Consider the following 24,962-nt stretch of genomic DNA (forward strand, 5'->3'; position numbering starts at 1 on the left):
TTTTATTTGTGAATAGAAGATGATGGAAAAGGCTGTGGTACTAGTATTTAAATTATCTACTAGTTGAAAAGGTTTCGGAACATAGTCACTTGAATGCAGGTTTATATTTCCTGAAAGTGATGCATTTCATATTTCATGCTTTAAAATATCCGGAATGAAAGTGATCTTCAAAGTCATGATGACCTGCCAACTTGATCGAATTAGTTTTTGAGTTTTTGTTATTGGAATAATAATCAGGGATCCGACATATATTAAATATTCTGTATGAGAAAATAAAATTCGTACTATAATATGTGAAAATCACTAAAATGGTGGATTACTCCACTGCATTCTACGTGAAGAAGTGTCTATAGAATGAAACATTTGTTTTTGGATATCACTGAAACTTTACGAAATAGAGGCACTAATTCAAAGAGCCGAAAAACGAGTTTTTACTATTAACTTGAAAACAAATGAAAATAAAGGGATGCGATTTTGGCCATTATTCATGTTTTGAAAATCGATGTCGTCATCCATTTTTTCCCTAGCTCTTACGGTTACAGAGCTACAATTCAATCTCATCGAATTTTGCCCACACTGTACCCAAGGTGGCAATGGCAAAACATCAACGCCTGAACCTTTGAGAAAATTCCCGAGCAATAAACCATCTTCTAGTTAAGGCGATAAGGTGATTCGTTAAATGTAACGTGGAGTTATCATACTGTCTAAGGGTAAAGAGCTAGTGGCTTGATATTTCCAGGATTGGTTTAGGATTCGAATGCGAATACATGATTTTTTGGCAGTACGGTTGAGAATATTAGGAAAATCAATTGTTTCTCCGGAGAACCAAGCAGCAATAGGCGAGTTCAGCACCTGTATTATAGATGACCGCTCTAGTTATTAATTTAAAAAGCGTGGGAAACATCCTGAAACACGTCAGTGCTTAGCCAATTTTTTTTTAATGACATCTTTCGTCGGAAGTCCCTTCTCGCCAATTCCCTCAAACACAAAAATTCGGAAAGACTTCGTTTGGATAATTAGTCGAGATCTAGAAGGCATCGTCAAATTGGGCAAAATGGCTGATGAATAGCGTGAGATACGAGAGTTTTCCTTCGGGAACGGAACGATTCCCGACCGGTAATTGTCGGACAAGTGGTCGGTATTCGCAGACGATCAGAATATGAGCTCATTAAGAACGCGAGCTCGTTAAAAACGGGGAGTTTCTCTCCATTAGAGATGAATTAGCACACGAGACTGGAAAAATAACCGCTATTTGTTCGCTCTGCTTCACATGAGACGCCCGGACCTAAATGCACGCGGGTAAATTCAAATATAAGTTTGGCTCCTAATAAGCGTTCAACTGAAAACAACAGTTCAGAGAGGCTCATAGAAATGAGAATAGAAATACATATAGAAAACTCAATGTTGATTGAGATCTCTCATCCACAGATCATATAAAGAGAAAAGGGAGACGAAGGCTTGTTTCGTTGTTTCTACTTGAAAATCGGCGAGAAGACTCATACAGATTGAATAAAAAGTAAACACAAAATTCTTATCTGCGGTATTTACGAGGATATATTGAAAAATTCTTAGCCTACTTTAGAACTAAACAAAATTTCAATGTCAGAAGATTTTATTACTCAACATATTCTTCTTTTGATTGGATACATTTATTACAGCGAACCTGCAACGTCTCTAGACCTTTCAAAATAAATGTTTCTTCTTGCTTTGCGAACAAGACCTCCACAGCTTTTATTACCTCCTCGTTGGAAGAAAATGTACGACCTTTTAAACTTTTTTCAGTTGAGAAAAGAGATGATATTCGGATGAAGCCAAATCTGGTGAATAATGGGGGTGTTCTAGTAATTCCCCCCTAAATCAGGAATTTTTTGCATGGCAACATGAGATTTGTGTGCAGGGGCATTGTCCTGCAAAAACAAAACACTTTTGGATAGCTGTCCGGGTTTTTTCTCTTTAATTTTTTCGCGCAGAATGGTCAGTAATGTCGAATAGTAATCTACGGTTATTGTTCTACCCTTACCAAAAAATCAATCATGATTACTCCATGGCAATTCCAAGAAACTGGAGCAAGAACTTTTCCAGCAGATTTTTGGACACGAAACTTCTTACCGTTGTGATGTTAGCTCCCGGCCGGCCAGCTCCAAAACGACTATTCCACCACGGTCAATGCCGTATCTACCGTATCGATGCTGCAATCGATTAATTTTTTCCCCCATTTAGAATAGGGTGCTGAAGCGAATGATTAAATATATGCAGAGAAGGATGAACTGATTTCAAATTAGGTTTTTTTCTTCTTCTATTCGCAATATTCGAACTCCAAGGATCAAAATAATCCATTATACTGTCTATAACGAAGCGCATGTTTCTCTGTCAGTTTGAAATGGCCGGCCAAGAAAATTGATATAAAGGGTGTATACAGGAATGTTTCAGATGTACTAGGAGAAATTTTCGTTTCATTCTGACACTTCTAGACCCCCAGCTCCAAGTATCGAAACGAACATATATTCTGTCTATCACGGAGCGGATGTTCCCCATTTTTTTTCTATAGTTTAAAATGGCCGGCCAAGAAAATTGATATAAAGGTTATATAGGGGAATGTTTCAGATGTACTAGGAAAAATTTTCGTTTCATTCTGACACTTCTAGACCCCCAGCTCCAAGAATCGAAACGAACCTATATTCTGTCTGTTACGGAGCGGATGTTTCTACTTTTTTTCTATAGTTTAAAATGGCCGGCCAAGAAAATTGATAAAAAGGGTATATAGAGGAATGTTTTAGATGTACTAGGAAAAATTTTCGTTTCATTCTGACACTTCTAGACCCCCAGCTCCAAGAAACGAAACGAACCTATATTCTGGCTATTACAGAGCGGATGTTTCCCATTTTTTTTTTTTAGTTTAAAATGGCCGGCCAAGAAAATTGATATGAAGGGTGTATAGAGGAATGTTTCAGATGTACTAGGAAAAATTTTCGTTTCATTCTGACACTTCTAGACCCCCAGCTCCAAGAATCGAAACGAACCTATATTCTGTCTATCACGGAGCGGATGTTCCCCATTTTTTTCGATAGTTTAAAATGGCCGGCCAAGAAAATTGATATAAAGGGTGTATAGAGGAATGTTTCAGATGTACTAGAAAAATTTTCGTTTCATTCTGACACTTCTAGACCCCCAGCTACAAGAATCGAAACGAACCTATATTCTGTCTATCACGGAGCGGATGTTCCCCATTTTTTTCGATAGTTTAAAATGGCTAGCCAAGAAAATTGACATAAAGGGTATATAGAGGAATGTTTCAGATGTACTAGGAAAAATTTTCGTTTCATTCTGACACTTCTAGACCAATGGCCAGAATATAGGTTCGTTTCAATTCTTGGAGCTGGGGGTCTAGAAGTGTCAGAATGAAACGAAAATTTTTCCTAGTACATCTGAAACATTCCTCTATATACCCTTTATGTCAATTTTCTTGGCCGGCCATTTTAAACTATAGAAAAAAAATGGGGAACATCCGCTCCGTAATAGACAGAATATAGGTTCGTTTCGATTCTTGGAGCTGGGGGTCTAGAAGTGTCAGAATGAAACGGAAATTTTTCCTAGTACATCTGAAACATTCCTCTATACACCCTTTATATCAATTTTCTTGGCCGGCCATTTTAAACTATAGAAAAAAAATGGGGAACATCCGCTCCGTAATAGACAGAATATAGGTTCGTTTCGATTCTTGTAGCTAGAAGTCTAGAAGTGTCAGAATGAAACGAAAATTTTTCCTAGTACATCTGAAACATTCCTCTATACACCCTTTATATCAATTTTCTTGGCCGGCCATTTTAAACTATAGAAAAAAAATGGGGAACATCCGCTCCGTGATAGACAGAATATAGGTTCGTTTCGATTCTTGGAGTACATCTGAAACATTCCTCTATACACCCTTTATATCAATTTTCTTGGACGGCCATTTTAAACTATAGAAAAAAAATGGGGAACATCCGCTCCGTAACAGACAGAATATAGGTTCGTTTCGATTCTTGGAGCTGGGGGTCTAGAAGTGTCAGAATGAAACGAAAATTTTTCCTAGTACATCTGAAACATTCCTCTATATACCCTTTATATCAATTTTCTTGGCCGGCCATTTTAAACTATAGAAAAAAAATGGGGAACATCCGCTCCGTAACAGACAGAATATAGGTTCGTTTCGATTCTTGGAGCTGGGGGTCTAGAAGTGTCAGAATGAAACGAAAATTTTTCCTAGTACATCTGAAACATTCCTCTATATACCCTTTATATCAATTTTCTTGGCCGGCCATTTTAAATCATAGAAAAAAAGTAGAAACATCCGCTCCGTAACAGACAGAATATAGGTTCGTTTCGATTCTTGGAGCTGGGGGTCTAGAAGTGTCAGAATGAAACGAAAATTTTTCCTAGTACATCTGAAACATTCCTCTATATACCCTTTATGTCAATTTTCTTGGCCGGCCATTTTAAACTATAGAAAAAAAATGGGGAACATCCGCTCCGTGATAGACAGAATATAGGTTCGTTTCGATTCTTGTAGCTAGGAGTCTAGAAGTGTCAGAATGAAACGAAAATTTTTCCTAGTACATCTGAAACATTCCTCTATATACCCTTTATGTCAATTTTCTTGGCCGGCCATTTTAAACTATAGAAAAAAAATGGGGAACATCCGCTCCGTAACAGACAGAATATAGGTTCGTTTCGATTCTTGGAGCTGGGGGTCTAGAAGTGTCAGAATGAAACGAAAATTTTTCCTAGTACATCTGAAACATTCCTCTATATACCCTTTATGTCAATTTTCTTAGCCGGCCATTTTAAACTATAGAAAAAAAATGGGGAACATCCGCTCCGTAATAGACAGAATATAGGTTCGTTTCGATTCTTGGAGCTGGGGGTCTAGAAGTGTCAGAATGAAACGAAAATTTTTCCTAGTACATCTGAAACATTCCTCTATACACCCTTTATATCAATTTTCTTGGCCGGATATTTTAAACTATAGAAAAAAAATGGGGAACATCCGCTCTGTAATAGACAGAATATAGGTTCGTTTCGATTCTTGTAGCTAGGAGTCTAGAAGTGTCAGAATGAAACGAAAATTTTTCCTAGTACATCTGAAACATTCCTCTATATACCCTTTATATCAATTTTCTTGGCCGGCCATTTTAAACTATAGAAAAAAAATGGGAAACATCCGCTCCGTAATAGACAGAATATAGGTTCGTTTCGATTCTTGGAGTACATCTGAAACATTCCTCTATACACCCTTTATATCAATTTTCTTGGCCGGCCATTTTAAACTATAGAAAAAAAATGGGGAACATCCGCTTGTGATAGACAGAATATAGGTTCGTTTCGATTCTTGGAGTACATCTGAAACATTCCTCTATACACCCTTTATATCAATTTTCTTGGCCGGCCATTTTAAACTATAGAAAAAAAATGGGGAACATCCGCTCCGTAACAGACAGAATATAGGTTCGTTTCGATTCTTGGAGCTGGGGGTCTAGAAGTGTCAGAATGAAACGAAAATTTTTCCTAGTACATCTGAAACATTCCTTTATATACCCTTTATATCAATTTTCTTGGCCGGCCATTTTAAACTATAGAAAAAAAATGGGGAACATCCGCTCCGTAACAGACAGAATATAGGTTCGTTTCGATTCTTGGAGCTGGGGGTCTAGAAGTGTCAGAATGAAACGAAAATTTTTCCTAGTACATCTGAAACATTCCTCTATATACCCTTTATATCAATTTTCTTGGCCGGCCATTTTAAATCATAGAAAAAAAGTAGAAACATCCGCTCCGTAACAGACAGAATATAGGTTCGTTTCGATTCTTGGAGCTGGGGGTCTAGAAGTGTCAGAATGAAACGAAAATTTTTCCTAGTACATCTGAAACATTCCTCTATACACCCTTCATATCAATTTTCTTGGCCGGCCATTTTAAACTATAGAAAAAAAATGGGGAACATCCGCTCCGTGATAGACAGAATATAGGTTCGTTTCGATTCTTGGAGCTGGGGGTCTAGAAGTGTCAGAATGAAACGAAAATTTATCCTAGTACATCTGAAACATTCCTGTATACACCCTTTATATCAATTTTCTTGGCCGGCCATTTCAAACTGACAGAGAAACATGCGCTTCGTTATAGACAGAATAATGGATTATTTTTATCCTTGGAGTTCGAATATTGCGAATAGAAGAAGAAAAAAACCTAATTTGAAATCAGTTCATCCTTCTCTGCATATATTTAATCATTCGCTTCAGCATCCTATTCTAAATGGGGGAAAAAATTAATCGATTGCATCATCGATACGGTAGATACGGCATTGATCGTGGTGGAATAGTCGTTTTGGAGCTGGCCGGCCGGGAGCTAACATCACCACGGTAAACTTCTTAGGTCTTGGAGAACCAGAGTGTCGCCATTCCAACAATTGTTGCTTTGTTTCTGGATCGTAGAAATGTACCCAAGTCTCATCCATAGTAATAATTCGGTTCAAGAAGTCTATATCGTTTTCAAATCGAGCACAGATAGAACGCGATGCTTCTACCCTTGCACGCTTTTGGTCAACATTTGGGGATCCATTTTGCAGCAATTTTTCTCATGTCCAAATCGACGTGAACTGTATGATGAACGCGGTCGTATGAAGTATTCAGTGCTTCAGATATCCGTTTTAGCCCAATTCGACAGTCTGATAAAATCATGTCATGAACTGCATCGATATTTACGGGGACTGACACAGAAACTGGCCTCCCCGATCGGTCATCATCTTTAATGGAAAATTTACCTCTTTTGAAGCTTGCAGTCCAATTTTTCACGGTAGCATACGAAGGACATTGATCACCAAGGGTATTAAGCATATCTTCGTAAATCTGCTTACCTCTTAACCCTTTTAAATACAGGTACTTGATGATGGCTCGATGCTCCAATTTTTCGATTTTCACAATTTCGGAGGACATCTCCTTTCTTTTAATTTATTGAGTAACTCTGGTTTACTTCCTTGACCTCAAACTTCATACTGACACTTCTTATGAATTATTGTTCGTTGCTATGGTAACACAATATTTTTGTATGCATGAAACTGGTCTAGGCTAACTAGATATCAATACATCCTCGTATTATTTTGTAGATAAACATCTCGAGCAGTTCAATTTTTATCTTAAATTACGCACTTTTTCATGTTTGAGGAGTTTGTCATACATCCTCTACTAGGGTGGTTGGTTAGTTGGGTTTTTTCAATGGTAACCTTAACGTTTTGAGCCAGTATAGATAAATCTTCCGATGTATCTTAAATTTTCACATACATATATACACAAAAAAAATTCAACGTCTTCAATTAAATGATGATTAGATCAGTTAATTCATGACCTAATTCTTTCAAATTATTAATTTCCGATTGCGTCTTCAAATTGTATCTTGCATCTTATATCCTTTAGTATCTTTCGGATTGGATTTAACGCCGTCATGGTGGTCCCACTGTATTTCAACTGCGTGAATAATGGGTTATCGCTGCATACAAGTGGAACGGGGAGAAAACTCAATATTTCAGAAAAAGCGACAAGAACAGTCACAAATAGGCGCCTCTTCTGAGATTAATAAATAACAATAAAACACGGACCACGATGGGACATTTCTCGAATTCCAACTCCAAATTATCAGGTTATCTAGATGGTTATCTATCGAAGCAAGCCTGGTTGGCGCAAGATGAACCTTTATAAACTTACGGTTTTTTATTGATATTGACGTAGTATCAACGTGTATCTGGAAATTTCAGTACATTCAGAAAAACAACAAGGGCACCTTATCTGGTGTAACATTTTTAACATTGATTCTTCTGAGGCTTCAATTGAATTACTGATGCTTTAGATAACTGAAAAATCAGAAGGATCTTCCAAAAAAACACCATATTTTCATGCGAATTCCAATTAATGCACGATATGAATGAGAGACAACTGCTCGGACTGCTACTGATTTCAATAGGATGGTAGTGAATAACCCAAAATTATAATAAAATTTAGTTACCGTGGAAAAAATCGAGGAAAAATGAACTAAGGTGATAATTCTTCTGAAAATCACAAGATATCTCGGAAACTGTGGATTTTCGGTTACCGATAATTATGTCTCAAACGACCCAAAATGAGTCATACTAACGCCTCCTCCAAGGTTCACGTCCAATTTGGAATCACCCTGTATATTATTTGTCATACTCGGATAGAATATGGAATATTTCTACGAGCAAATCACTGAGTATTTTTTCTGGTCACTCATTATCTTTTCCACCTTTTAGTGCACCTTGCCTACTCTACCTATGAATCTCTATGATTTTTTGATTTTTTCCTTTACAGGAATCCGAAAGTTCACGCTCGAAAATAACAAACCACAAGAGACGCATACCAGCGACAACCGCCACGCTTCAGGTATGGTCGTTCCGTTTGTCTGATTCCTAAAATGCGGACTAAAACCAAGCGAATCTAAAGGATCAATATAGGCAAGCTGTGTGCGGTTTCATGGGTCGACGATAAAACTCTATTCGGTAGTAATCATTTCAACCTATTCCATTAGATGAGCGACAGTCCATCTGCTGTTATAAAAACGCTGGAAAATTAACACAAAGGTTTACAGTTTCAACTCTCATCGAAAATTTGCTGGAGAGAACTCTCAACCCGGATTATCCTGCACACATCATTCAAAACAACGATGCGAAATCCAAAATATATATTTATGAGTAATTTGTTCCAGGATATCGATGGAAGGATGATTATGTCCTCATCCTCAGAAAAATAGGTGAATAAACTACAATTGATCGGAATTTTTATCCAATGTCAACAATTTTCATCATTACATTCACTCCTTTAACATCAGGAACTAATGGAAGAGACCCTAACGTCACCAATTTTCTTGGATTATTTCATTTTCAGTAAAACGACGTTGCCTTCTTTAGGGTTGCGCCTCAGGTTACGCTCAAGTCAATTGTCAATTTTTGTGAATACAAACCTGCCTAATAGTTTTAATCTTCCCAATTTCAACATTTGATTTTCTGTTGATTTTGTAAGTTATCATTTACTGTTTTCGAAATGCCAAAAGTGGAAGGATGAAAATATGTGTATTAATATTTCAACATGAATATTAATTACAACATACAGGAACATTTTTAGTATATTTACTGTAGCAAGAAGACGGATTTCGATTAAACGCTGATATTGCTAAGGAACGAATGGAGAAAAATATTATAATTTGAAGTCCATATTCAGGAAGGAATCCCAGGAAATCATTCTTGAAACCTGCAGTACTAGAGAACACTTATTTGAACGTAGAGGAATGGCATATTCTGCCACTATAATAAATGTTCATCACAAAATAAATATAGATAATTTGATCTTCCAACCTCTGGGCATTTTGGAAAAGCTAGTTTTTTTATTACACTATTTAAATGGTATTTTGACAAAGATACCTATAAAAAAACATTTTGACGATACCATTTAATAAATCACACATACGTTGTAGACCTCGGTATAGACGAGTGCATTTTGAACATTAGGTGTTAGTCCTTGTGAATAAATATCCTAGTATGTAGCTTCTATAAATCTATATGATAACAAATTTGAAAAACTGCCCTCTCAGTCAACAAATGAATAAACTAAGTTAAGATCAATATGCGAGTTAAATTTTGATTTATATCCTCAACCTTATGATGCAAAAAAATAAAATAAAGAGCGGTAAGCCCGAGAAAACATTCCTGAGAAATAATAACATAACCTCAAGATTACTCATACAAGTGTCAGAAATAACAACTTGAAAAAAATTGCCGTCAGATTATCTGACCCAAATTACGGGAACTAGTAACGTAATTGCTAACATATTAAAAGAATAAGTAAGTGATTTTACAACTAGATAATAATATTTTTCCCGGTTTAAACATGAGATGAATGATGATTTATCGTTCTGATAAGAAAGCCATCAACAATTAAATACCTTCTCAAAGGGATACTTCAACTTCCTAATAGTTCAGGTGATCATTCTGATTAAAAGAAGTCTTATAGGAACTTCTGAAGATTTTTAGGATGTTACATGGGAGTAAGAGATCAAATCATTGTTGGCCTGGGATTCGTTAACCAACTTGTGGAACTTTACGAAATTATTCACGAACAATAGAAAAACAAATATATGGTAAAACGAAAACATACCAGAAAACATTTCCATTCAGTTTGAAGGTAGAATTTCACCGATTAACTTCTTAAGTTCTGTCAACAACAATCCCAAAGTTGGGATAGTTACCCGTAGCACCAGTATTACACCCAAGTCCGAACGAATGAATCACATTCACAATAATTTGAAAATAAATAATAGAGTATATTTACACACAATTTCAACACAACGCGAAAAATTTAACTTTTCACAAACTTCTTAAAGAAAATATGAATTATAACCTCGCCATGTTGTCTTATTTCAAAAGTTGAAGTTTAGTGCCCTCTACCAGAAACCAATGTCACTGCAAGCTAATCGACAACAGGAAATCTGCTAAAAGGAATACAGGTAGTAAAACTACTTTGAGGGAATAAAAGATGGCGCGGAGAAAATCATTCATTTCTATACTTTTCAAATCATTTTGAAGTGAGCACAAAATCATTCTGAACTGCGAGATTCATGATCCGTTAAAAAAAAAATTTCTATAGTTCTCAGTATCTGTGGAATACTAGGAAACACCTGTGGGAAAAATAAAAACTTCCTTGGAAACTTTGAATTTCCAATAAAAAACATATAAACTAGAAATTACTTTTATAAGAACTTGGCAACTTCGATAAAATATATGTATGAACATCCAACATTGTTGAATTGATTTACAAAAAGAATTTTCTTCTGCTCGTTTCCATGGAGTGTCGTTTTCCTTGGATTATCCATTCATATTCGCCATACTTACTATCAAAAGTGCCTTTCTGTAAAGATGTTAGTTTAAGAGTGAATCTTGGTCCCAATTCTTTCAGTCTAGCTTTTTTACCATCTTTGTCAAATCCATATCTGAAAAAGAATGTTTCAATTTTGGTTAACACTAATGTTTCTATGAATTTCACATCATAAGCATAAATCATATAAGTATTTTGTACATAATATCAAAAAATTATAAACACTTATACTGCAGCATTATATCAAAATTTTCAATGGTAATAAAATCAGTGAATTACCTGTAGTGTCTGAAAAATATATAATCTCTCTGGTTATGGAAAACCACAGCCCTCTGTCCCACAAATTGAGCATCATAATGAAAAAGACTTCCAAGCATTCTACTAACTGTTGTTCCTAATCTAGTACTGAATTGTTGCAATATAACTTCTGGTCTATGTGCTGTGATATCCTTGTGATTTTTCCTCAATTCAGGTGTAATTTTAACATTACTTAGGCGGAAATGAGCTGTAGGTCCATCAGGTAAATGAATTACCAAAAGACCATCCGGTTCTTTTCGATATTCATTAATTACCAAAATATCTGTGAAACCTTCTTTAGTAGCACTTCGAACAATCTTCTTTATTCCAGATCTATTACGATATAAAGATGTAGAATTAGGTATTATTCTAGTGAGTTCCCTTCCGAAAATCCTGGTTTTCTAAAATGAATTGAGATTTTTATAGTCATATGTTATAGTTTCAGAGGACATATCTGTATCAGAAATATAAAAATATCATATTCATCGCAAAAATATATATATGTATATAAAATAAAAGAATCCCATCATACCCTCATTGGATTATCAGCATATGTGATAAGAACTTTAGGTTCATAGGACTTTTTAAAATAATCACTAAATTCATCATTATCTATATCATGTTTATACAATTCAACATCGTCTTGTTCAATAACAGTTGTTTCGTCTTTTTCTCTCAAACTTTCTATTGTGTGAGGAACTTGCTTCACCTCTTCACTCTGTTGTCGTTCTTTTTTTAGTTTTTTTTTCTCCTGAAACAAATATAACTTTAGTTGATTCATCACGTTTGCTAAACTAGTACTCACTTTTTTCTTTTCTTTTTGAGCTTTTTTAAATTGTTGGTTCCTAACCAATTTATTTTTGATGTGGGCATATTTATTAACACTTGGAAATAGAACTGACTCACTACTTGTTGAAGGTTTGGAGTCTTCAGGCTTCAGTATTTCTTCTTTCACTTCGTTATCCATTGTTTTATGTGAGGAATGCCCTATAAATGACTGTTCTAAACAGTCTCAATCATCAAATCTTAAACGAACTTTGTATTTTGTATTTTGTAAATTAAAGGTTAGCTTAGCACACTAACTAGTTAGCAGAGACAAGAGAAAAGAGAGACTGCCGAATAGATAGGCAACACGGGGGACACGTTTTTAGAATTAGGTTAAGAATTTTTGGAATCCCGTCGGAAATGGCGCTAGTGTTTGGTGGCCAGTTCAAGAACTAGTGGATGTGGATGAAAGAAATCTGTAATCTATGACAGAACTCAAGTCAGCTGATTTCCGTCATTCCGTCTGAGTTTGTTTTGTTTAATGCAAAAAGTTAGAGTATTTTGAGATTTTTGTTTATTCCCCGAAAAAGAAATTGTTTGCTTTTGAACACATGGTGAGTTTTTGTATATATTTCTATTTCTATAAACAATTAAAATTATGTATTGCTTGATTTTACAAAATTGCGAAATGGATACCAAAATATAGAATATTTTTTCAGATCCCATGCCCAGAAGAAACAAGAAAGACTCAAATGGCTTTCAAGTCTGGATGGCTTTAAACAATAAATGCCACACAAAAGTTGTAGGGACCAGGGATTCAAGTTTTTGAGAACTAGAAGTCTCAATCTAGGGGATCCTCCGGGAAATATGTTTGCTGCTTTTCGAACTGTTATTATTACATGTCATCATATAAAACTGCAATAATTTGATATTTGACCATTTCTAAATCTAACAAGAGTTATGAAAATGATGAGAATGGCATATTGTACCGCCATTTGGACATATTGCATCGATAACCCCTAAGTTGAAATTATTTTTAAAGTCGCATGTAACATTTTTCTGGTTTACATGTGAAGAACATGTGGACTTGGTTGTTCATGATTAATTGGAGTATGGTATGTATTTCTCTAATAATTGTAAGAAAGTATTACGATAATATACAATATGATATGACCACATAGAAATAAAGCCTGAATCCATCAAATTCAGTTATTCATGTATATCAAAGTTCAGTTTTTGTGTTTAGTTTGGCCCATATTATTTATCCATTCAACCCTGTACAAGATCAGTTCCTTTATATAATGTATCCTGTACAATATTGTAATTATAGTTGTTATTGTCAAATATTTCTATTATATATTAATTTCGGTTAATTTTCTGTATATTTTTTCTATACAAATGTAATTTTCTAATATTTTCATGAATATATATTTATTTCAGTTGATTTTCTATTTTATTACACTATTTCATGATTCGTCTAAAAATCTATAATTACCAAGTTCGAAAAATACACTCCATCGACTCTCTCTACTCCTATCGTTCTTTTAATCGAATCTTTCCCACTAAACTCGATAAAAAGAACAATAGGAGTAGAGAGAGGCGACGGAGTGTATTTTTCGAACTTGGTAAATATTATTTCGAAAACGAGGCCGTTATTTGAATTTTCCGCGCAAATTTTTTCGGATTAGTTTCTCCAGTAGCCAAGGGGGGCGCCACTAAACGTGTCGCCCATGAATAACACTGAATTGACTACTCTCCTCTTTCCCTTTCTCTATGCTAGTTAGGTTAGATTTCAGAACAGAGATTCCAGTAATCATAGAATAGGTCTAGTTCTTTTTGCTGTCCTGATCTCTATCTTGTCACCATTAATTGAAGTTCAATCAAATCAACGCTCTATTTCAAAGATAATTAATTGAAGTACAACAAAATTAACTTTTGGTACGATTTTGGAGGGTACCCTTCATAATAGGTACGCAGAGTACAAGAGTAAGAGTTAGCGTTCTTTGGTTCAAGTAAACAAACAAAGTTGCATAGATATGTTGTAAACAATAACCTCAATCTCTAAAAAATTTCGAATTTTATTTTTTATCGAAAATAAGTAATTACTACTCAAACCGCTACTTCGTGGTCTAGTTGATCGTTTCAACTCATAATAATGAATTTAGAGCTTTTGGGTGAGCATTATTCGAAAAACTTTCAAAATAATAAATACGTTTCATTTCAGAATCTTTTGGTCAGAACTATCCAGAAGTAAGATGGTGCTTTAGAATTCTTTTAATTTTTTCTCAACATGTATATTTCTAGGAGTTCGATGGAACACTTGATTCTCTATCAATTGCTGTAACTTGTTCTTTCAATAAAAGGGGCACTCTCTTAGCAGTGGGATGTAATGATGGGAGAATAGTCATCTGGGATTTTTTAACTCGAGGTAGTAGTACCCAGTTATTTTTAATCAATTCGATGTGAGAACAAACTCTTTGTAGGAATTGCTAAAATAATATCAGCCCATGTTCACCCAGTCTGCAGTATAACCTGGTCTAGGAATGGTCACAAAATAGCTTCAGCATCAACTGATGATACAGTATGCATATGGGATGTTCTCACTGGAGAATGTGAACAAAAATATCGATTTCCTTGTCCTGTTCTGAAGGTCCAGTTCGAACCAAGAAACATGGAAAGATTACTTGTATGCCCTATGAGACATGCAGCAGTATTGGTAGATATAAATGGAGGCCATCAAGTTATTCCAATAGATGAAGATGTGAGCCATCCTGTGATTTGTTTTAAATTCAATATTAATTATGATCAGTTCAACCTTACATTTTTAATATTCCAAACCAGAAAATATTAAAACATGTATTTATTTTCAGGGAGACTTGAATATTTCAGCTTCATTTGATAGAAGAGGAAATTATGTTTATACAGGGAATTCAAAAGGAAAAGTCTTAGTGTTAGATTCCAAAACTTTGGAAGTGAAAGCAAGTTTCAGAATAGTTTTGGGGACCTCCAGTGCGGCAGCAGTAAGAAGTATCGAGTTTGCTCGAAGGGGAGAGTAAGTTATCTAAAACATAATTTCAGCATTCAGGCATGTTTCTTTCAAATTTAATATAGCATCAAAAAATGTTTGTGCCCTCTGAGAATTTCAGTTCAATACCTATATATGATTGGAGTAGAATATTCCTAAAATACGTCACATTACGTGTACAAAAGATCTGTGAAATATTTTTTGAAAATTTTAGCCTTGAAAAAGAAACAAGCAGTCTCAAAACGTCGGCGTTGTCTTAAGGAACAATAAATAAATGAAGTCCAAAAATCCCAATATATTCCTTTCATTCCTAAAATCTTTCAGTATAAAGAAACAATAAGATCAATTTTCATACTTATAGCTGTTTCCTCATCAATACTGCAGATAGAGTCATTAGGGTTTATGACAGCAAAGAAGTTCTTGCATGTGGCAAAGATGGTGAACCTGAACCTATTCAGAAACTCCAAGATTTAGTCAATAAGTAAGTAAATGTATTACTTTTAGGAGCTACTAGTTTTTTAAGCATAATAAACTTTGTAAAGATATTATGAATTAGCTGTGAAAAGGAAGTAGCCATCTGAAGGTCTGCCATTTCATGAAGAATTTGAAATTGTTTGCAGAACAATGTGGAAGAAATGCTGTTTTTCTGGTGATGGTGAATACATTTGTGCAGGTTCTGCAAGGCAACACGCACTTTACATCTGGGAAAAGTCTATTGGAAATCTAGTGAAAATTTTACATGGCACCAAAGGAGAATTACTATTAGATGTTGCATGGCATCCTGTCAGACCTATTATCGTCAGTATCTCTTCAGGTTTGTTACCCTTCACAATATTTTCATAACTGATAGACAGTGATTTCACTTCACAATAGAAATGGTTCTCAAAGGCATTTCTTAATTTACCACATAACATTCATAAGGCTGTACTCTATAGGTGTTGTCAGTGTATGGGCTCAAAACCAAGTAGAAAATTGGTCAGCATTCGCCCCTGATTTCAAAGAATTGGATGAAAATGTGGAATATGATGAAAGAGAAAGTGAATTTGACTTGAATGATGAAGATAAGTCTGTTGCAAGTGGGGGGGATTGCAAAGAGGATACTGATTTGGAGGAAAGTTAAAGAAAATTAATAATTTTTCAATCTCTAAAATTACTCATTTTATAGGTGGATGTTTGTGCTATTGAACCTGTTGCGGCGTTCTGCAGTTCTGATGAGGAAAACGAAAATTCTGACTGTCTCCAATTCTTGCCGATAGCTCCAGAGGTATGAGTTTTGATATATCACGAATTTTTTATTATTATTTGGTATCAATTCAGATAGAGGATCCTGAAGATGCCTGGACGCCAAGTGAGCCAAATCTGGCTCCTTCGAATCCTACATCAGGCCCTCCAACAAAGAAAAAAAAATATAAATCTTATGATATTGCTCTAGAGAATCCCAGCAGTGGAGGTAAGTCGATCGTAAGGCTCCTTTTGAGCTTTTATAGTGATAGTATGTATTATTATATGCAGTACTTCAACATCTAGTAAAGCTCACTTTCTCAAGCTAGCAAATGTATTTTTCACCAATTAAGTTCAGTGTCAGGAGAAATTCCATTAGCTGAAGGAGTTTCAGATGTTATAAGTCTCCATCTACTTTATTGTTCAACTCCTAGAATTCTTTGTTAGGTTTCAGTCAATAATATTCTTTAATATGACATGATTATATTTTAGTGATTTTTTGTTTACAGAAATTCACCCACTTCTAAACAGCAAAATGAAGGACAAGCAAATGCTGGGAGGAAAAAAGGCTGCAGGAAGGGCTCGAAAATAGAATAAGAGGTTCTAACAATTGATTATATACATAGGTACATTGTAATTGACTACTTGTAAAATATTTAAATATCTTATTATAGAAAATAAACGTGATTTTGATTTTCTTTCGCTGTACTGATTTTGATGATCATCTTTCAACGTTAGGACTGCCAGTCCTCCCTCTTTAGGCGAGAGTCTCCCGATTTCTCACACTTCCTCCCAATTCTAATACTAAGCTATAAATGAACCTACCGGTTTTCTGAAATCTAATGAATCCCAAATTCACATTGTATTAAGTAATAAATATCAATATTAAGGCTCAGATCACCTCCTTGAAAATCTAATATTTTCAGGGATTTGATACCAAAAGTACAATTATAATCCATTGCGTTCAGTTACCATAATAAGTTGAATTGGGAAAGGGACATGGACATGAGTAATATGCTTTTAACTGTTTAATTATCAACTGATGGAATAGTTAAAACCATATTGCTCATATCTTTTTCTTGATTCAACTTACTAAGAATAGAAAATGATTCCTACATGTTCAATTTTGAGGAATATGGATCATTCTTATTATTTTCATTTTAGCTGCCCTCTTTGAATATCACCTGCATTTCAAATATAAATTTTAAATTTGAATGAGGGCATGTTCCCGGATATTTCCTATCCATAGAAAAGTATTTTCAGTGTCAGAAGCAAAGAGCGCAAGTGTATATATATGTCATCTTGAAATTATTCACTCATTCACTCCTAGAAAACCTACAAATAATTAATTTAAAAAAGCTCAGATTATTTTTATGAGTTAAATATTTTTCAATTACTTAATTATTCAATTCATAAAGCTGTTAAAAATTGAACACAATGCGTTTTAGATATCGATCCATCAAGTAGTCAACTTCATTCCGTAGTTCACGTTCCTCTAAAATCAAGTGTCATTCCGAAATTAGGAAAATGTGTTTTTCTGCCTCGTTTTAACCAACATTCTCAAAGTTTCCTGGTGGCTGATGTATATTTCTGTCTAATAGTGTAAATAAGTAAATTTTAGAAGACTTAGATTTATCAAAAATATTCAAGGTCAAAAATGGGAAATGTACATGCTTTTTCTGCTCCACCACCGCCACCCCCAAGCCCCGGCATGTCTTTACCAAAAGAAATGGAGGAAAAGAATGACACAGAAAAAATCGAAAATCCAGGTCCCCTGGATGAAATTCATAATAAATGCAAAAGTACGTAATTTTTACTATATTATAATAAAGGTTCACTAATTAATTTTTATGTTTTTAGATATATTTCCTACATGCTTCGAAGGAGCTAGAGTAATGCTCACCAGAGGTTTGAGTAACCATTTTCAAATATCTCACACTATCAATATGAGTTCAGTTACCCCAAGTGGGTACCGTTTTGGGGCAACATACGTAGGAACTAAACAATTATCACCTTCGGAAGCTTATCCAATCTTATTAGGAGATATTGATCCTTCAGGAAATTTGAATGCCACCATTATTCATCAAATATGTACTAATGTACAAGCCAAATTTGGAGCCCAGGTATATGAAGTTCTTGATTTATTAGATGAACCCTGTGATTTTTCATGATTTATTTTTGTAACGAATATATAAAAAAATTTTTAGGTACAAAATTCCAAGTTCACAGTTGGGCAGTTAACAATGAATTACAAAGGGCCTGACTATACTGCCAGTTGTACTGTGGCTAACCCAAATATAATAAATAACTCGGGAGTTGTTGTACTACATTATCTCCAATCTGTAACTCCTCGTTTGGCATTGGGAACTGAACTTGCCTATCAAAAAGGAGCTGGTGTACCTGGAGGACAAATTGCTTTATTAAGTGCAGCAGCAAAGTAAGTTTTTGTTTATTCAAATATAAAGTGAATTGTTTTTAATAAAAAAATTGAGGGATCCTATTCCCATAAGTTTAACATACTTAGTTGCATAACTCACTGTTTGAAGACAATAACACAATAGAACCTGTTTTTTCCAGATATTCAACGGATCTCTATCAAGTTTCTGGTACTTTAGGAGTATCCGGCATTCATTTATGCTATTATCAAAAAGCAAGCAAGCAGTTACAAATCGGGGTAGAATTAGAGGCAAATCATAGAATGCAAGAATCGGTCGCATCTATTGGTTATCAAGTAGATTTACCAAAGAGTGAACTTGTTTTTAAGGGTGAGTATTCATTTCTAACTTTTTTGTATTTTTATGTCCCGTTCTATATTTAATCACAATAATTGGTGATGTGGTAGGTAGCCTATGTCATTAAGTTTTAATTTTTTTCAGGTCATATTGACTCAAACTGGTCAGTAGGAGCTGTATTGGAGAAGAAACTTGTACCATTACCTTTCACTTTAGCATTGAGCGGTCTCCTAAATCACCAAAAGAATCAGTTCCGATTGGGAATTGGTATTTTGATAGGATGATTTGTCCACTGTGCAAAAATTCCAATGACTATAATAAAATTGATTGTGTACTTCTACATTCACCTTGATTTTAATTCATTCTATTTTTCACTTTTGAATGACTACAATTATAGAAAATCTAATTTGGTTGGTCACATGGATATTGGCAGGAATAAAATTTCCTTATTCATAAAACTTAAGTTCATGAACATCCGTTTTTTATATCTGATTTTTTATTAATGTATGCGCTAATAGTGAATATGGAAACAATTTGTTATTCAGTTTTAAAGTGTAGAAGGAAGTTATTGTAACAGAATACGATCACATGGAAATGATTAAAATATTGTTGACTAGATGAAATTTTTTGACTGTCATCCTCGATTTAATTATTCCGAGAGATTCATTATTCATTTGATTCAAATTGCAAATTGAGAATCTTCAAAACGGTTCATACTGATACTTCTGTAGTCCTAAACATCATCTGTGTGGATAATTGTCCTACAGTTACAGTTTGTTGGGTGTGTCAGTCCAATCCAACGTGACTAAAGGGGTTTATTGGACACACAAACAAGCTCAGAGAACTAAACTCCTCATTCCACCCCATCTTCCTAATATAAAAGATGATGATTATCATAATAAAATAACTCCGTACTTTATTATCTCAAAAGGCCATCGACCAAAGTCCTTCAGCCTGTGTATATAACATTGTTAATATTATACATGAGCAATAACCATAACTGAATTTCTGAGTGTACAAAACTCCACACAAAATTGTTGTAAGATTTCCTCATTGTGTTCTTTCTGAGCAAACTTCTTGGCGAGCTCACCCATACGGGAGTTTATAGGTATTATTCCCGTTATTTCATAAAGGAGAGAGTTTGGGGGATTATGAAGAGGGTTACAGGGATGTCTGTCTCATCTTTGTTATGGCTCTTAAGGAGGTAGTCTCTGCTGTTTGAGGAATCCTAGTGGTGGTCTTATTTGCCGTGAGGTATATTGGATGGCAGTATTCCAGAAGTGGGCGACAGATTGTTTTGTATATGTGCGTTGCTGTTTTCTTGTTGATACCAGAATTTTTGTATGTGAGTTTCCTGAAATGCTTGCTTCTGTTGATGCATTTTCTCTTTATGATGTTCGCGTGTTTTTTGAAGGTCATCTTTTGGTCTATCTCTACACCAATCATAATATTCGTGTAAAATATTATACTTTATCCACAAATTTTGAGAGATTCCTCTTGAAATATCTTGATTTTAACAATACCAGTATCCATTTTGAAATTTCAATACTGGCTATGGCTTCTGCTGACAAAAGAAATATCTCCTTGATCAAAAACCAAACCCTAGCCAACCATGGAAGTAAACCTCCACGAATAATTTATGAATGTCATCATACCCAATGAAACTAATAAATAATGACCATTTTATCCCTCGATCATGGATAAAATACATTTTAATTTCAAGGTTGTAATAAAGTACCAACCAATTTTGCAACATTTTAATTTATATAAAAGATCTCTTACATTTCAATTAGTAATTACAATACAACATTGACTAGAATACTGATAATTTGTAAGTCTTCAAAATGTTTCTACAGCTTTGCTGTAGCCTATTTATCAGAAAAGATTTGATGTGAAGATTGAGTCGCCGATAGGCTTATATATTATGAGTACAAAATTTCCTTAATTAATTTCATTACTGCAATATGATGAAATTACAGATTCTCAGAATTTGCTATTTTTTCCACACTATGCTGATATTTTCATTAATATCTCCTCATCACAATGATTAGCTTATTCTACTTATCGATAGTATGATGACATCAGAAAAGTGGGAATAAATAAATTTTTTAGTTTCTTCAATTCGAAATAGCAATCAAGTAAAATTATTTCATTTGCTAAAATTAGTTAGCTTTTCGGCTTATTTTATAGAAATAAATATCAACGTAAAAAATAAAAAAAGACGAGTTAATACTATTGAATGAAGAGACAACCATTTAACTCCAGATTCAACCTTAAAAACTATAAGCAATACTGTTACATGTTGGTCAATATCGTTAATCTGTTTTAAGTACTTTAAACTGTATAAAATATTAGGTATACCTATATTATAACAAATGATTCACAGGATCGAAGGAATATTTATCAGTGAACTGAGAATAAAATTATATCTAAAATTCACATCACACATTTTGGAAACAACAACAGATCAGGTAGAAAAATTAAAGTATTGAATGTACAGGGAGAAATGGCAAGAAGTAATTTCAGTAAAAGAAAACACAGGTATTCAATAACAACAATTTAAATTTCTGGACTCTAGCCTTAAAAGTTTCTTACATTCACTGAGGTTTGTCTCAGTTCTAAAATTCAATTAATTATTTTTCTGGGAAAAAGCATGTATAAATAATTAGTTAATGAGTTGGAAGAAGTAAAAACATGGCAAGTTTTTTTGAGCATCAAAGAGAAAAAATGTATAGACATCTGATCATGTTCTGTTTCCCTACACATACAAACTTTTATATACATAATCCAACAGAAAACATCAAGATGGCAATACTTAGTAATATCCATTAATTTACACTTTATTCATAAAGCATTTTTAGGTACATATACTTGTGCAGTTTGAACTTGTTCTAAAATATCATAAATCACAAATGTTCCAAAAAATAATTTTGTACAAACAATATAGAAAAATATATACAAATAACTTATAACAAATAATACAGAATATTTCATGTAAAATTCAGTTGTTAAAATTAATTCAACATTTTTCAAAGTGCTCCAGTTTGAGTATGAAGATTGTAATAAGGCTTTTCTCATTTCATTATGAAATACTTAAATATAGAAATATCTAATCAAAGATAAAGAAACTGGAAATCAAGTGCATTGTAAGTTTTGAATATTCTTCGATTAGACATTCCATATAAAAAAAGCTGTTTCACTCCATAGGTGAAATAGAAAAAAAAATTAGAGAGCTGTGGTGCTATCAGCTTTCAAGCTTTTGCATCTCTCTTTCTCCTGATTATTTTCAGGAGGTTCACAATCGAAGCTAGCCAAAGCTAAAGAGTTTTCATTAAGAATTGTCCCATGTTGGAGTAAAGATAATATCCGAACATCTTTTTCAAAAGGACAAGCAACTTGCTTCCATGCCATGAACTCTGTGACTTGTTTGGCTAATTGCCAAAATTTTTCGAAATTGATGTGACCATTTGGTAGCCTGTAATTGAATAAATTGATTAATTGCGATGCGCACCAGGAAGAAACAATAAATATACCTGTTAGAGCAGCCCTGATTCAAGAAATATAAATCTTTCACCAGAAGACTGAAGAAGGGAATGACTATCCTTTGTCGTTGATCTGTTGCACCTGCACTTCTCCACATAGCAGCCTTTAGGGTACTTCTGTAGCTGCTGAAATTGCTACTTGGGTCCATTTGATGTTCTAATATTGCGAATTTCCCGGAATGTATTTTATTCCACTGGAAAAAATCAAATCAATATTAAATCTAAATTCCGGCTTTCGCGCTAAGAAAAATTCCATACCGTCTTTTTTAGCCTAGATATTGGGGACATGTTGAGTCCGGATATTATGGCCATAAGGCTGTTGAAGTTTCCTATATTGAAACATTCTCTGCCAGTTTCTATCCAGTATTCTACCATTCTAACTCTCTGCTTTTTCTTCTGATACTGAAATTGTAAATTTAAAGTTATTAATTTTCCAGTCGTTTGTATCCGTTGAATTCTCCATCATTAAAGAATATAACACATATATATACCAAAAAAAATATTATATTGAACTCACTTTACAAACTTGGGTTGCTACAAAGTAGCTCAGTCTATTGAACCATTGGACATATTGTTCCAAATTTCTAGTTTTCTTCATGTCTTTGAAAGAGGTCTCCAGTAAAGGATTCTCCTTAGCAAATGCCTGGACGAACTCTTCGGGTCCTATAAAAGATAACCTTTCCAATTCCAGCTGTGTCAGCTGCTGGGCTAAGGTTGAAGGAAAGGGGCAAATTTCGGTTATGTCGTCAGTAAAGTCCTCCAGGGGTACTTGTGGTTTTTCCAGTGACTTCTCATACGTTTCTAACGACGTAAGACGCTGAAGAAGGTTGTGGAGTATCGAAGATACATTTGTTCTCAGGCTTGAGTTAAGGATGCAACATTGCTGGGTCATGGTCTGAACATGCTGCATTACTCTTTCATCCCTACAAAAAAGATTTTATTGATATCTTCCAAGTAAAATTAGGGAGAAAAATCATTCTTTTCCTATGACCCCTAAGAATTCGATTCCTAGTTGAGTTATAATTTTTGTGAATCAGTTGGTATTTGGTGTTTTCTAGAACCTATGAATAGTTTGTTCAAGATCGCCAAAATACTACAACGGGATGGAAAACGGACCTGGATTTCTATTATGAAGCAGTCGCAAAAAATCGAGATCCATTTAATGTTTTCTTTTAGGAGGGAGTAGTATATATTTTATGAACCATGAAATGACTTGTTTTTGTGACCCATTCAAGATAATGAAGAACTAGGAAATTAATTTTCTGGGGGAATAAGGAAAATGGGGATAAGGAAACTGGAAATGTTATCGTACTTTTATTGTGTTGTGAATTTCACAACGACCAATTTAACATTTATTAGGAATTTAGAAGTATTGCGGTCTGGAGTCCAGTGACTGGACTATTAAAGTTTGGGTGAGAAGTAACAGCATAATGGAGTGTGGACTGTTATTTAGAATCCTTTCTCTGTAATCAGATATAGCTTGAATGCGATGTATGCTCATGGAAATTATCAGATCATGAGGCCATAGGGTCTAATTTCTACAGACAGTGGAAAAATGCTCAAATGGGCAGCATCGCCAGCGAGATCTCCAAATTGTCGAAACTTTTTTTGAAGAAATCTATTATAAATAAACATTACAATGAGCCTCCAGGTATACATGAATCTAAGCCCAATAAATAATATTTTCTAGGTGTATTTACTATTCAGGCTACTATATGCTCTCATCCTATAAATTTTGAAGTCAGAGAAAAGATTATTCTGAAAAACCTCATCTTCAATATTTGATACTTGTGCAGAATCACCTGATTATGATCACTATCAGATGGGATCGAAGCTGGTGCTCTTCTTTTTCAAGCAATACTTTGGAATGCGAATTGGAGGGTGTAATAAACGCTGTTGAAAAGCTTTAAAAGAATATTACTTATATTTTCCACTCACCTAAAATCATAAGGAAAAGTTTCAGTCCATTCGGCCAATAGATCCACAAGATGTTCGGCAAACCTGGCCCGACCGGGATGCCCAGCTCCAGATGAACCATTCAGACCTTGCTGTATCTCGTAGAAGTTTCTTATTTTCGCCAGCAGGTCGTGGGGTTTGATGAACAGTCTCGAGGATAAGAGGAAAGCAAATATATATGCTCTGTCTGGGTAGTAGGTGTCTGTAGGGACCATGTGCTGTATCAAGGCGTCCAGGGATCCAGAGAGAAGGTTGCCATCTCTGTACACCAGAGTCTGCGAAATTGAGGATTTAATCAAGCGGTTTTGAAATATTAGCGTAAATTTTGGACAAGAAGAGCGTGAAATTAAATGGAGGTATTCATGAATGGCTCTTGAGAATTACAGTGTCTGATTATCACAGATATGTAGAAGAAACTGTGGCTTATTTCATGTACACAAATAAAGGCAAACATCATACCTGTCCAAACGCTGCGTAAGCAATTTACTGAATGATTGAGAGAATGAACAGGGAG

The 24,962-nt window shown here is 34.6% G+C and overlaps 5 protein-coding genes and 1 long non-coding RNA gene across 7 annotated transcripts in view; 3 read left to right on the top strand and 3 right to left on the bottom strand.

The window, feature by feature from the left end:
• The window catches only part of LOC123311376, a 210,845-nt gene extending 200,383 nt beyond the window's left edge, over positions 1-10,462 (bottom strand). The window contains exon 1 of the mRNA XM_044895287.1: positions 10,194-10,462. The gene's annotated coding sequence lies outside the window, so the exon portion shown is untranslated. The remainder of the gene's footprint in view (positions 1-10,193) is intronic.
• A 308-nt stretch (positions 10,463-10,770) lies between these two features.
• On the bottom strand, positions 10,771-12,291 carry LOC123322063 (probable ribosome production factor 1). The gene is made up of 4 exons (XM_044909893.1): positions 12,013-12,291; positions 11,740-11,958; positions 11,190-11,608; positions 10,771-11,025 (listed from the first exon to the last, which is right to left on the bottom strand). The coding sequence occupies exons 1-4, from the start codon at positions 12,172-12,174 to the stop codon at positions 10,848-10,850; spliced, it is 978 nt and encodes a 325-aa protein (XP_044765828.1). The 5' UTR covers positions 12,175-12,291; the 3' UTR covers positions 10,771-10,847.
• A 9-nt stretch (positions 12,292-12,300) lies between these two features.
• Positions 12,301-13,414, top strand: LOC123322071. Its single transcript, XR_006539039.1, has 2 exons — positions 12,301-12,586; positions 12,692-13,414. It is a non-coding gene; the product is annotated as an uncharacterized LOC123322071 (long non-coding RNA).
• A 594-nt stretch (positions 13,415-14,008) lies between these two features.
• Positions 14,009-16,916, top strand: LOC123312411 (retinoblastoma-binding protein 5 homolog). Its single transcript, XM_044896819.1, has 11 exons — positions 14,009-14,146; positions 14,197-14,222; positions 14,277-14,400; positions 14,456-14,733; positions 14,843-15,024; positions 15,359-15,478; positions 15,618-15,811; positions 15,933-16,108; positions 16,163-16,261; positions 16,315-16,447; positions 16,728-16,916. The coding sequence occupies exons 1-11, from the start codon at positions 14,128-14,130 to the stop codon at positions 16,808-16,810; spliced, it is 1,434 nt and encodes a 477-aa protein (XP_044752754.1). The 5' UTR covers positions 14,009-14,127; the 3' UTR covers positions 16,811-16,916.
• Positions 16,917-17,677: 761 nt separating this feature from the next.
• Positions 17,678-19,568, top strand: LOC123310268 (mitochondrial import receptor subunit TOM40 homolog 1-like). Its single transcript, XM_044893738.1, has 5 exons — positions 17,678-18,020; positions 18,079-18,341; positions 18,426-18,655; positions 18,796-18,983; positions 19,095-19,568. Exons 1-5 carry the CDS (start codon positions 17,876-17,878, stop codon positions 19,232-19,234), a joined length of 966 nt encoding a protein of 321 aa, XP_044749673.1. The 5' UTR covers positions 17,678-17,875; the 3' UTR covers positions 19,235-19,568.
• Positions 19,569-20,692: 1,124 nt separating this feature from the next.
• The window catches only part of LOC123322943 (ras-GEF domain-containing family member 1B-like), a 70,799-nt gene continuing 66,529 nt past the window's right edge, over positions 20,693-24,962 (bottom strand). For both annotated transcript variants that reach the window (XM_044911032.1, XM_044911031.1), the window contains exons 5-9: positions 24,431-24,723; positions 23,010-23,415; positions 22,751-22,894; positions 22,484-22,686; positions 20,693-22,425 (exon numbers count right to left, since the gene is read on the bottom strand). In XM_044911032.1, coding sequence (XP_044766967.1) covers positions 22,176-22,425; positions 22,484-22,686; positions 22,751-22,894; positions 23,010-23,415; positions 24,431-24,723 — 1,296 coding nt within the window. In that variant the 3' untranslated portion in view covers positions 20,693-22,175. The remainder of the gene's footprint in view (positions 22,426-22,483; positions 22,687-22,750; positions 22,895-23,009; positions 23,416-24,430; positions 24,724-24,962) is intronic.

This window comes from Coccinella septempunctata, chromosome 1 (genome assembly GCF_907165205.1).
Source record: "Coccinella septempunctata chromosome 1, icCocSept1.1, whole genome shotgun sequence".
Classification (NCBI taxonomy): Eukaryota; Metazoa; Arthropoda; class Insecta; order Coleoptera; family Coccinellidae; genus Coccinella; species Coccinella septempunctata.

Bases quoted from the DNA above. Each gene is read 5' to 3' on its own strand.
- LOC123322063 (XM_044909893.1), bottom strand. From the start codon at position 12,174: ATGGATAACGAAGTGAAAGAAGAAATACTGAAGCCTGAAGACTCCAAA. The intron at 11,959-12,012 runs GTGAGTACTAGT...TATTTGTTTCAG, and splicing joins CTCAAAAAGAAAAGAAAAAA to GAGAAAAAAAAACTAAAAAA. The intron at 11,026-11,189 runs GTAATTCACTGA...ATTCTTTTTCAG, and splicing joins ATATTTTTCAGACACTACAG to ATATGGATTTGACAAAGATG.
- LOC123310268 (XM_044893738.1), top strand. From the start codon at position 17,876: ATGGGAAATGTACATGCTTTTTCTGCTCCACCACCGCCACCCCCAAGC. The intron at 18,021-18,078 runs GTACGTAATTTT...TTATGTTTTTAG, and splicing joins AATTCATAATAAATGCAAAA to ATATATTTCCTACATGCTTC. The intron at 18,656-18,795 runs GTAAGTTTTTGT...TGTTTTTTCCAG, and splicing joins TTATTAAGTGCAGCAGCAAA to ATATTCAACGGATCTCTATC.
- LOC123312411 (XM_044896819.1), top strand. The intron at 14,401-14,455 runs GTAGTAGTACCC...AACTCTTTGTAG, and splicing joins CTGGGATTTTTTAACTCGAG to GAATTGCTAAAATAATATCA. The intron at 15,025-15,358 runs GTAAGTTATCTA...TCATACTTATAG, and splicing joins GAGTTTGCTCGAAGGGGAGA to CTGTTTCCTCATCAATACTG.